The sequence below is a fragment of the Mus caroli genome, unplaced genomic scaffold (genome assembly GCF_978045245.1).
Source record: "Mus caroli unplaced genomic scaffold, Mus_caroli_1 scaffold_9, whole genome shotgun sequence".
Classification (NCBI taxonomy): Eukaryota; Metazoa; Chordata; class Mammalia; order Rodentia; family Muridae; genus Mus; species Mus caroli.
In genome coordinates this window covers 115,186,481-115,199,661 of record NW_028227264.1, presented here as the reverse complement: position 1 = coordinate 115,199,661, position 13,181 = coordinate 115,186,481, and the positions used below count along the sequence as shown (strand labels likewise).

The following is a 13,181-nucleotide window of genomic DNA, read 5'->3' as shown; positions in this document are numbered from 1 at the left end:
TTTTGTCTCTGTTTAGCTTTAAGGTGAGAATAAAGCATGTATCTGACTATACTGTTATACACTAGTAGATGTCAAAATTAATCGTAGTTTTAAGATTATCATACTCAAGTATCTAGCAAAACATTGTTTCCTTTGAATGTATTTGTTAATTTTTTGCATGTATAGGTGTATGTGCAGTGTATGCATGTGTGTATGCATATTTACATGTGGCGGGGATTCATGTGTATGTGTGTGTGTGTGCACAAGCAAATGTATATACGTATGTGCACGTGTGTGCTCATGCATATGGAGGCCTAAGGGATGATATTGGGTATCCACCCCAATCACTCCTCACTCTGCTGAGGCAGGGTCTGTTGGCCAACTGTGAGATCACCGATTCTAGCTAGCCAGCTTGCCCCAAGTATCCATTGTCTCTCTACCCCCAGACGGCTGGGGTTAGAAGTAGCTGCCATACCTTCCTGGCTTCAACGTGGGTGCTGGGGACCTGAAGTCTTGTCCTCATGCTTGCAAGACAAATGCCATATTCCACTGAGTGGTCTCCCCAGCTTCATGTTGGTCAACGTTAAAATAGCTCTTCATTTCCATAGCGTCACCGAGTTAGCGTTAACATTTGTCAAAACAACTGCACAATCAACAATCTACTCGGCTGAGGTGTTGCCGTGGGTGTGCGCACTTTCACAAAGAAACCCAGCGTCTTAAGATGAGCTTTAAGTATGAAATGCAGACCTGATGTTACCACGGCGTTCATTCTCAGGATGAGGCAGCAGTCCACTTTCTCCCCAAACCTGCAGCAACTATAATGAATTCTGAGCTAGTCTTGTTCAGGTCTGCCTAGCTGTCAGTCTCTGGACTTCTGAGATACAGATAGGAAAGCCATAGATGCTATACAACACATGAGAAAATGGTAAGGAGATAGAGAAAGAAAAAAAAAAACAACAACAACAATAAAATCTAATTACACGGACTTTCACTTAAAACAAAAATTGATTGAGTTCTGCCCAGAGTGGTTTGTTGTTTCCTGTGCCAGGAACTACTGTGCAGGCCCAGCAGGAAGTGTGCTGCAGAACAGGATCGCCTTACACCCTCCTTTTATGGTTCATTTCACTTATTTAATGCAATCTGAGAAGCTGCAAAAGGAGCAAGTCTAAAGAGGGAAAGGGCTTTTTGTCTTGTTTTGTTTCAAGTTTCTTTGGATCAAAACATTTGTTTTTACAAGGTGCTTAAACCCTCCCCCTCTTCCCCCGGAAGAACGGGGGGGGGGGGGGGGGGTTCTAGAGTTGCCAGGTGAAGACATCTCTCTTTGTCTCTTTGAAAGCAAGACACAAAGTCCGGTTTCATCTGCTTCCTTCTCAGCCCTACTCAACATCACTCTAAACCTGAAGAATTATGACCATGCCCATGAATGGTCTAAGCCATCTTGCATGCCATGCAAGTTCCTCATAGAATGTTTAATCCGAGAAAGAGCCCCCGACCTTAGCGGGTTATATATCTGGGATGGAAAATCACCATTCATTTGTCAAGGGGGGGCGGGGGGGGGGATGGGTTCGTTTTACTGTCTTGCTTGGAAAAATGTGTGAGGCAAACAGCTGGATTTCCTTGCAGTGTGGTATATCCCGCTCCTCACGTGCTGTCTGTCTGTCTGTCTTCCCTCCCCTCCAGGGACCTCAGTATGAACAACATCAGTCAGCTACCCACCAGTCTCCTACATCACCTCCGCTTCCTAGAAGAGTTGTAAGTATCGCTGCTGTCTGGGTGTTTCCAGTCAATGCTGAGCACATTCCTGCATTTGTCTCTCATACTTGCTATGGGAATCAGATAAAACAAATCAGGGAAGCTGTCGGCACCAACAACTCTGGCACATGAGGAAACACTTAAGTGGTGGGGGGGCCAGGGGAAGACTAGCTCAGGATTCTGGAAATCAACTTATAAAAGAGTTTACCATGAGGCTACAACTTTCTAAGGTGAGACTGAGCCAAGCAAATTAAAATTTTAAAGCAAAGGCTGTTTAAAAGAGCTGGATGACTTTCTGGAAACAGTTAAACAGCGGGGCATTAAAAGTTTGAATACTGGTTCATGTTTATTAAAATAGCAAGTAAAGCTCTAATGAAAACCAAAACCTGCCGCTCCATTCAGCCTGGGACTGGGAGGACCGAGGCCATGTTGCCTAGCACCAACACTCCTTGTCCTAATCACTTTTAATTACTATTTCCCTCCTTTTAAATGTAGCTTCCCTCGAGGCTTCAATGGAGAAAAACATGAGATCCAGAGGACTTAATGGGTTCTTCTAAACTCACTCTTAAAAAAAAAAAAATTTAAAGGAGAAAGATAAAATTAGTTAATGATGCACAGAGGAAACCTGATTGAGTCTAGTGATCACGTTCCAGAAGATGAAAAAGAACTGGATAAACCAAAACTCTGCATTGGCAAAGTCATTTGATCCTCAGACCCTGTTGAGTGATCGAAGCTCCACACCATCATGGTCCCTGGGAAAGAGGCTTGGCACCATCAGTTGGGTAAATCCTCTGACGGTTGATTAAAGGGATTGTGTCGGCAATGACCTCTTTGGAAAATGCGTCCCTTTTAAACCCTAAACTCAGGGTCCAATTTGAGGAGTAATTTAAATCTTTGGTGCACCACATGATCCACCATGGGAGGTGGGGTGTTCCATCGTAACCAAACTGTGCGTCAGGGATCATCTCCTCAAGAGGGTAATATTCCCAAATTCTCCATGCTAGCCCTTTATCCTTTCCTTTGTCATGGTGTTATTGCTTAAAGAGCATTATTGTTCTTATTCCTAGAAAGAGTATAACCAATTGGTTATCACGTGGTATGGTGGGGAATCAGGATAGTAATTTATATAGCAAGGGTTGTTTTTTTTTTTATCATTTAGAGAATATATTCAGTCTATATCTAGACTTCTCTCTCTTCCTCTGTACACTCTATCACGTTCACTTACATGGCTACAACTTAGCCTTCAAAAAAGCTAGGAGTATATCTGCCTTAGTCATGGGCTGTGCATAATAAATCATAAAGTTCTGAAAAATAGCAAGTGAAATACTTCAGAGGAGCTTCACACACAGTGTGTGTGTGTGTGTGTGTGTGTGTACATGTATGTATGTGTGTGTACATGTATGTATGTGTGTGTACATGTGTGTGTGTGTACATGTATATATGTAGTGGTTGCTTTGAGTAAATTTCAAACATCAGGCCTGCTGGCTTAACTGCAACTCTCTTGTTCTCATTGCCCTGCCCAATTAAAATGCAAAATTTAGCTCTCTGCACCATCGTATTACTAAGATAAAAAACTATGTACCCTTTCCTCTTTTCTTTTTAAATATCACAAGGCACAATGCTTCCTTTCTTCCCCAACACATACTTCAACTTTAGACCACAAACTGAATCAATAAATAATTCACTTCCCCCAAGGACTTTTCGGCGTCTCCGCCCCTCCACTAGTGACTTAGCCCATTCAAAATAACTCCTCTGTCTTCTTGAAGTAAATGTTAATTCTGTCTCAAGGGCAGTTTGTCAAGAGATAATTGAGAGGGGGAAGCAGACTAAGGGGGCAGGGAGGGGGGGGTGAGAACACCATTCTAAAATGCGGCTTTAATGAACAATCTCATATTTATCTCTCTGGAAGCTCTATCCAATACCTTGGTCATAGAACCAGAGAATTCCAGAATTAAAGGTCACTCTTTAAAAACGATCCCATTCTCTTTGTCTGCTCTGGAATTTGATCTGCTGAGCTGACTGAATTGCTGGATTTAAGGTTAAGACTGAGACCCATGAGATGGCTCAGGAGAGAAAGGCGTTGTTGGCCACCAATCCATCACCAGACCCCAAGTGGTGGAAGGAGAGAAACAACGCCTCTAAACTTTCCTCTGAGTGCTCTATACAAACATGTGAGCACACACACACACACACAGGCACACATAGGGTGTAGCATACACAGATGGGTGGGGAGGTTGGAAGGATGTGGGAGGAGTTGGGGGAGGGTAAACCATGATCAGCATATATTGCATGAAACAAATGTCATTCAAATTTTTAAACTAAGAAAAAAAAACATAAATAAAAGAAGCAACAAAGACCAGAGAGAAAGCTGAGAGGTTAAGTATATATTTCATTGTTGCAGAGGACCCGAGTTTGGCTCCCAGCACTCAACATCAGTATCCGTGTATAAATCCCGCTCCAGGAGGCCCATTTCCTTCCTGTGACCTCCACAGCCACCTACACTCACAAGTATACACAGATGTGTAGCTGAAATAAAATAAAACATTTTTAACAATAAAAAGAAAAAAGAATATAACAACAAATGCTGGTGGGGATGGATACAGAAGGAAATCCTTATAGACTGATAATGGGAAGGTAAACTGGTCCTGGCTTTATGAAAATCAATTCAGAGATTTCTCAAAAAAAAAAAAAAAAAAACTAAACTAGATTTGCTGTGTGACCCAACTCTACCACTCTAGGGTATTTATCCACAGACTCTAAGTCAACATAACACAAGCATACTTGCACATCAGTGGGGTTTGCAGCATTGTTCAGTTTTTATATAACAGAGCCAATGCAGGGCCCAACAACAGAGAGAGCTGGACAAGGAAAACATGGAAAATAGAAACAATGGAATGTTTGTCAGCCACCAAGAGATGAAGTTATGTCAACCGCAAGAAAATGGATACAGCTGGAGATAATCATATTAAGCCAATTAAGCCAGTCACAGAGAGACAAATACATTCTCTCATTTTTGTGGTCCTAGATTTTATATAGTCACATATAAACACATATAACTACATCACATATACATATACACATATACACAAATACACATATATACACATATACATATATACACATATGCATATGTGTGTCTCTGTGTGTATGTATGTATATTATATATATATTACAATTATAATATATATTATATTATATAGTATGTTTATATAAAACAACAGCAGAAGTGAAATTGTCCACAGAAAGAAAGGAGATAAACAAGAATAAAAGGAATAAACAAGGAGGAATCACATATATGCTCAACATAAAATGTGTGCCTTTGTGAAAATAAAACAATAAATTAGTTAAAAATTAAAAATAATAGTCTTAAAGCAAAAATAATAGCTTCCTTTCTTCTGGTCAATGTGGTTGTTATACATTACACCACTACATCATCTTACCTCATAAAGATAGAAAGAACCAATCCTGTTTAGCAGACAGGGAAACTGAGGCTGAGAGAGAATAAGAGAGACTTGAGTAACAACGTTGGATGGCGTCAGAGCTAAGAGCTTGGCTGGGGTCCCAGCTAAGCCATGAAGTGACTTTCAGATCTGTGCTTGAAAGGAAGAGAGAGAATGAGAAGCTACACGTGGCTCTCCTGGACCTCTCACTGCAGGTACCAGGTACAGGACGCTTCCCAATCAGACACCTTTGACTCAGGAAGGAAGGAAACGGAGATGCGTGGTGGTTGATGTGCATCTGGGTGCCCTTGCCTGTGTGTGGGAGAAGGAGAAAGCATGAGCTGGAAGGCAAGAGCCACAGAGCCAGGGGAGGAAGCATAGACTCAGATGCTAATCCCATAGCCTCGTTCCTGAGAATCATCAGCACAGTCTCAAAGCGTAAAGTCTGGCATGGTTCAGCAGGCCCAAAACGTTTGTTAATAATATTTTTATGTATAAAAATATGTACTTAACACCGCCGTTTATATAGTATTCTCCTTGAGCAAACAAATTGCCATCCATGCTGGCGGACCCAGGTGTTTAGAAATCCGTACATGTGTGACATTGTGACGTTGAAGGCGCTATTGACAAGGTAGTAGCCTCCCCCTCAGCTTACCCAACCAAATGTTGTCTCCTTATAGCCAAGTAGATTGCTGTATATAGTATCAACAATAAAATCCCATCACAACAGTCTTTAAAAATCACTGTTAATGAACACAAATCACCATCCTTTCCTCTGACAACCCAGTACATCATTTCCCTAGTTTACTTCATCTGTTATAAACTTCATGTGAAATATATATGCATATACATCATATGCATATACATCATCTACATATACATCATATACATTTACATCATATATATCATAAACATATATACATCATATACATATACATCATATGCCATAAATATACATATACATCATATGTATATACATCATATGCATATACATCATATATCATAAATATATACATCATATATATCATATACATATACATCATATATCATAAATATATATACATCATATACATATACATCACATATGTCATAAATATACATATATATCATATGCATATACACCATATGCATATACATCATATACATTTACATCATATGTGTCATAAATATATATACATCATATACATATACATCTATTTCATAGTGCTATAGACAGCAATGTAGACAGCTGTGGCTCACAGTTTACCCATCATTTAAGCTTAACAAAGGTATCTTAGTTGAAAATATAGTAAGGACACAATTGTAAGGATATTCAAGGAGTTAATTATTTTAAGTGTGTCTCTGGGTAACATGTCTCCCTGCAACAAATACTTCAGAAAAAAAAAATGCTATCATGGAAAATGATCTTCCTCTCTTGTTCTTGGCATCCAGGGATAGTGAGGCTGTTCCAAGCTTTGGCATATTTGTTTCTTTGTTTGTTAATCTATTCTAGTGACCGGGTATGCACAGGCCAATCAAAGAGGCAAAGAAAGGGAGAGCCTTTTTCTTAATGTATAGTCTATTTCCCTGAGAGAGGCACACAGCACACACATCCAGAATCCCAGGGCACCCTGGTCTGCATGTGCCAGTTACTGGCATTGAACCTCACTGGGCCTTGGGTGATCAGTAGTGAAAGCCACCCCACCTGTCCTCTGGGATATTTCTGAGAACCAGATGTCAGGATTGAAAGGATTTGGGCAACCCTCAACTTACATTTTGAGTTGTCGTGAAACGCAAACACCTTTAAAGTTCTGCCTTTCCAGTTTCATAAGCCTGATTTTGCAGGAACCCCAGGAACGTGGGATCAGTGGAGGAAAAGCCGGTTGCTGCTGTAATAGAGAAAGTCAAGGATGCCAGATAGCTCTTTACCAAATTTTGACATCTTGAACAATCGCTGCGTTTGTCACCAACATTTTTTTTCTTCCAGCTCCCCTCGCTCTGTTAAGGACTTCATGTTCTTCTTTTGTGGGCAAACAAAAGATTCTGCATTTGGCCTTCCAAGTGTGGCTCAGAGTTCAGGAGCTAATGGCAGATGGTGTCTGTTGCTGGCATCTACAAGTTAGAGTAAACTTAGATTGGAATTCTGATTAGAGCAGGCAGTTGTTTCCATTTTAAATATTCCCAAGCCTTCATTTCCAGCTTGCATCTTAAAATCGTCCCAGATTTTAGTGCTATTGGAATCAAATTGTCGACTCACAAAGAAACATGAGAGGCTCTAGGGAGGTCCGCTTTTAAGTTACCATTGTTCCCTGGAACGATTTGCTCGTATTATGGTTGGCTTTGAAGAACCTCTACATAAATAGTAGATATCTATCATTACCAATGAAATTTGGAATAAGAGATACCACCAAACATTCTGAAGCCTAATCCGTGCTTGCTATTTTTACTCCCTCGCCACATGACTGAAAACGGTGAGAACCACCATCCTGCGTGTCTTTTGAGATTTTTCTTCAAGGAAGAACCGTAGTAGACTATAGCACACGTTACTTTTTGCTTGTCAAGTGAAAATACTGTCATACCTATGAACCATCTTCATGCCCTTAGGTCTTAGCATGTCTTGAGTCTCTTATTTACACAGAGCTGACAATTGTTTTCCAATTCGACCAGCTAGAACTTTCCAGTATGATTTCGTACCAATGATTTTGGTTCTCTTCCAAATAAAAAACCCACCTAGCTAGATATACACCCTTAGGTATCTTTTATTGTGTGTACCTTGTTGCTAATTAGAACACGTTTTAAAGGGTTTTTTTAATTTGTCTCCTCTGTATCTCTGTAATGTGCCTTCATCCCTAACTTCTATGAAATATAAATGCCCACCCGATTTCTCCACTTAATTTTCTCATTTTTTTCTTAGTGCTTCTTACGTCCACCACTCAACATGTGGAGAGGACTTGGGTTTGGTTGCCAGCACCCACATGAGGAACTCCCACATTTAACTCCAGTTCCAGTTGATCTGGCACCTTCTTATGGCCCCCATGGGCTCTGCATACACATGGTGCCCTTAGATATATGCAGACAAAGCACACATACATAAAGAATAAAAATACATGGGAAGAGAAATCTCATAGGATTCCCACCTCTAGGAAAAGCACTGGAGGCAACTAAAGAATACTGAGAACAGGAGGGTCATCAACAAGGATGAGCCCTTAATTGTCATCCAATACCAAGTGGCCATCCCTGAAATCGTACGCACATGAGCCACACTGAACTCAACAGGGATGTATACATCTCTGTGAATCCATACATAATAATGGCAACTTAGAAAAAGAGGCTGTCTTAGTCAGGGTTTCCATTCCTGCACACACATCAGGACCAAGATGCAAGCTGGGGAGGGAAGGGTTTATTCAACTTAGACTTACACATTGCTGTTCATCACCAAAGGAAGTCAGGACTGGAACTCAAGCAGGTCAGGAAGCAGGAGCTGATGCAGAGGCCATGGAGGGATGTTCCTTACTGGCTTGCTTCCCCTGGCTTGCTCAGCCTGCTCTCTTATAGAATCCAAGACTACCAGCCCAGAGGTGACACCACCCACAAGGGGCCTTTCCCCCTTGATCACTAGTTGAGAAAATGCCCCACAGCTGGATCTCATGGAGGCATTTCCCCAACTGAAGCTCCTTTCTCTGTGATAACCCCAGCTTGTGTCAAGTTGACGCATAAAACCAGCCAGTACAACTGGCATTATCTAAACATCTAAACGTGGCCCACTTGACCACCCGGGAAAGGAGAAAAATTATGTCTTTTGTCTAATTATAATAATTAAATAGCTCTAGAAGTGCCTAACATTTATGAATTGCTTAGTTACCAAAAAAAAAAAAAGAGGTAGCTACTATTTATACGTCCACAGTACAACATCTTACTGAAAGGACTTCAGATTTCTGAATTTCAATCTTGTTTGTAATACAAAGGGAGTCTTCTTTGATTTTTCTAATCTGACTACATAAAAGCTAACCATTTTGGGATCATCATGCCAAACATGAAATAATTAGAGTCAGTTATATTTAGAAACATGATCAATAATCTTGATTGATTGATTGATTGAAGGATTGATTGGCTGATAATGAATATCTTTGAGCTCCCTGTTCTGGGCAGGCAATAATCAGACCACACATCAAAGGGCAGAAAATGAAGCGTCACGGGCAGTACTGTGTCGAATGTAGCTGTGGATTGAGGTCACTAAGGCAGATCTCACAGAGGAGTTAAAACAGAGCTTTATTAGACTATGGCTTAAAAACCACGGATCTTTATGCTCATTAAAGATCTCCTAGTTGTTCTGGAAGAATTTACTCAGCTCACAGATTTTAGGCTTCAACAATTATTAGCCTGTGAACCCTGAAATCTGAATATTCCTCATCCTACCTAATACTGAAAGTGAATGCACAGTTCATGAACACGCGGTCCTTAAACAGTTTTTGGTTGACTTTGGCTAACTGAGCTGAGGGAAGTGATGGACTGGCTGTCACAGCTTTTAAGCATCAGGATGTATTAAGGCATACTAGAAAAGGCATGCAATTCTTTCCTGGTGAGAGAATCAGTTGAGACGGTATTGGCATCCTTTCAAGTAAGATAACTGAGTTGCCTGCAGCAAACGTGACCAAAGATACTCTCAGAAGCACCTGCAGAAATTTCACTCTTAAATGATACTTTGACAGTAATTATTCAGATAAATTATAACCTGGAAGAATACAAATAAAAGCAGAAGCAGTAGAGAACCACTATCTTCAGTAGAGACGAAATCAGAAAGAAGGAAATGGCCCCATTATACTGGCAATAGTTACACATCACCCAGATCTTCAGGATGGGAAAACTGCTCAACCCTGACGTCAGCACTCTTCAAATTTCTAGAGCAAAGTGGCATTTATTCATAAGATTGTGTGCCCTCTAGGTCTCATAGGCTTTTAAAAGTTGGAAAATTATTTTCTGTGACCTGGCAAAACTTTTCTTGGTCTTCCTATTAAATCACAAGAATTGTCATATTACTGGTACATTCCCCTTTGATTGCTTGAGTGGCTCCTCTGGTGTACAGCTCCCATGTCCCACACGGGTCTACATCAAAAGTTCCAGGCCAGGCAGGGCTACCAACAGGACTCTCACTGAAGAATACCACTTCCTTTTCCTTTTTTGCCCCTTAGTTAGGGACATGAAGACAAAGAAGCAAAGTGATTTTCAAAGAAAAAAGAAATGTTTTCACAGCAAGTTAATGTGAAGAAAAATAACCAAAAAGGGAAAGGAAAAAAAAACTGACTAAATTAGAAGTCGTGAAGTTCACAGAAGAGCCAGGCAGCCATGTTCCTTGCTCAGATCTAAAAGCACTGTGTAGTTCATGGGCCTATCCCTAGCAGTGGCTCCAGGCCTTTCCAGAGAGACTCAAACAGAGAACACAGTCCAATGCCCCATCCACCCTCAGAACCCAGCCCATAGGATATTCAGAACATTCGCTGTCTTTCAAGGGCAAAGTAGGGGGCAGAAAAAATCAGACTTCCCTTTTATAAAATAAAGCAATGACCAGAAAAAAAAAAAAAACACAAGAGTTCATATCACTTTAAAATTTCAACTTACTTTAGAGATTCAGTGATATTTATACACTCTGAAAGATGTTTTAGATTATTATTACAATAGCAAATGTTTGGGGGAGGAGGGTGCACCAATAATCTTTTGCAATGTAATGTTCTTTTTTTCTTTCCGTGGAAGTTATATAAAGAAAGCAAGCCGGGCATGGTGGCGCACGCCTTTAATCCCAGCACTTGGGAGGCAGAGGCAGGCGGATTTCTGAGTTTGAGGCCAGCCTGGTCTACAAAGTGAGTTCCAGGACAGCCAAGGCTATACAGAGAAACCCTGTCTCGAAAAACCAAAAAAAAAAAAAAAAAAAAGGAAGCAAGTATCGTTGAGATAATGTAATTCACTCGTGGTGCAGCGTCATTCAGGATAACTTTTGTATTATAATATATAATTTACTATAATAAAAGATGGGAGATTTTTAACTTATTTTAGAAACAGGAATGATGAAAGAGATTTTGTTTTATAAAATAGTGATTTTTTTTTTTTTTTTGAGACAGGGTTTCTCTGTGTAGCCCTGGCTGTCCTGGCACTCACTTTGTAGCCGAGGCTGGCCTCGAACTCAGAAATCCGCCTGCCTCTGCCTCCCGAGTGCTGGGATTAAAGGCGTGCACCACCACTGCCCAGCTGGGGTTTGTTTTAGAAACAGAGTTTTAAAGAACAGCTTTCAACCAAATGTCAACTAGATCTCTAGGACTGAACTATTAGTCCACATCATCACAGGGAAGGGAAGATTTGTGTGTGGCTCTTACTGTTTACATACTATGTACACATTTCACAGTCTGAGGAGGGTTCCTCCCCCCCATGTAGTTTAGAGGTGTTTAAGTTTTAAAGTTCTTTAAGTCACCCCCACATGATAAAAAAATAAAAAATAATAATTCTTTCCTTAAGTTGTTGTTTTTGTCTGTGGGAGAGACGCTGCCATCGAGCTAGCCCACAAAACAGCTACTAGCATAATGCAAATTCCTTTGTTTTGGAGCAGACTGCCATGGTAACAGGTCAGTGGTTCACAGACTAGCTCTTCATACAGACTCCGAGGCATCGGAAGTCTCTATGCAGAGAAGAAGAGAAATAATAAATAAATAAATAAATAAATAAATAAATAAATAAAGTGAAGTAAGTTGCAAGAAACATAACCCAAAGACGTTTACCTTAATGAGTGAAGCTGACTAGAATACAACTTTAAAAAAAAAAAACTTTTTAAAGGCTTATTGCAGCTACAGACACGAGCTCAAGGGTTACTGGTTAGTTCATATTACTGTTCCTCCTATAGGGCTACAGACCCCTTTAGCTCCTTGGGTACTTTCTCTAGCTCCTCGATTGGGGGCCCTGTGTTCCACCCAATAGATGACTGTGAGCATCCACTTCTGTATTTGCCAGGCACTGGCATAGCCTCACAAGAGACAACTATATCAGGCTCATGTCAGCAAAATCTTGCTGGCATCTGCAATAGTGTCTGGGTTTGGTGGTTGGTTATGGTATGGATCCCCAGATGGGGCAGTCTCTGCATGGTCGTTCCTTCCATTTCATTTCCAAACTTTGTCTCTGTAACTCCTTCCATGGGCATTTTGTTCCCCATTCTAAAGAAGGATGAAGTATCCACACTTTGGTCTTCCTTCTTCTTGAGTTTCATGTGTTTTGCAAATCGTATCTTGGGTATTCTAAGTTTCTGAGCTAATATCCACTTATCAGTGAGTGCATATCATGTGAGTACTTTTGTGATTGGGTTACCTCACTCAGGATGATATCCTCCAGATCCATCCATTTGCCTAAGAATTTCATAAATTCATTGTTTTTAATAGATGAGTAGTACTCCATTGTGTAAATGTACCACATTTTCTGTATCCATTCCTCTGTTGAGGGACATCTGGGTTCTTTCCAGCTTCTGGCTATTATAAATAAGGTTGCTATGAAAATAGTGGAGCATGTGTCCTTCTTACCAGTTGGAACATCTTCTGGATATATGCCCAGGAGAGGTATTGCGGGATCCTCCGGTAGTACTATGTTCAATATTCTGAGGAACTGCCAGACTGATTTCCAGAGTGGTTGAACAAGCTTGCAATCCCACCAGCAATGGAGGGGTGTTCCTCTTTCTCCACATCCTTGCCAGCATCTGCTGTCACCTGAATTTTTGATCTTAGCCATTCTGACTAGTGTGAGGTGGAATCTCATTTTGCATTTCTCTGATGATTAAGGATGTTGAACATTTTTTCAGGTGCTTCTCAGCCATTCAGTATTCCTCAGTTGAAAATTCTTTGTTTAGCTCTGAACCCCATTTTTAATGGGGTTATTTGAATTTCTGGAGTCCAGCTTCTTGAGTTCCTTGTATATATTGGATATTAGTCCCCTATTGGATTTAGGATTGGTAAAAATCCTTCCCCAATCTGTTGGTGGCCTGTTTGTCTTATTGACAGTAGC

The 13,181-nt window shown here is 40.6% G+C and overlaps 1 protein-coding gene across 1 annotated transcript in view; it reads left to right on the top strand.

Moving 5' to 3' along the window:
• The window catches only part of Lgr5 (leucine rich repeat containing G protein-coupled receptor 5), a 139,964-nt gene that overhangs the window by 62,685 nt on the left and 64,098 nt on the right, over window positions 1–13,181 (top strand). Inside the window, exon 2 of the mRNA XM_085843174.1 lies at window positions 1,660–1,731. Coding sequence (XP_085699300.1) covers window positions 1,660–1,731 — 72 coding nt within the window. The remainder of the gene's footprint in view (window positions 1–1,659; window positions 1,732–13,181) is intronic.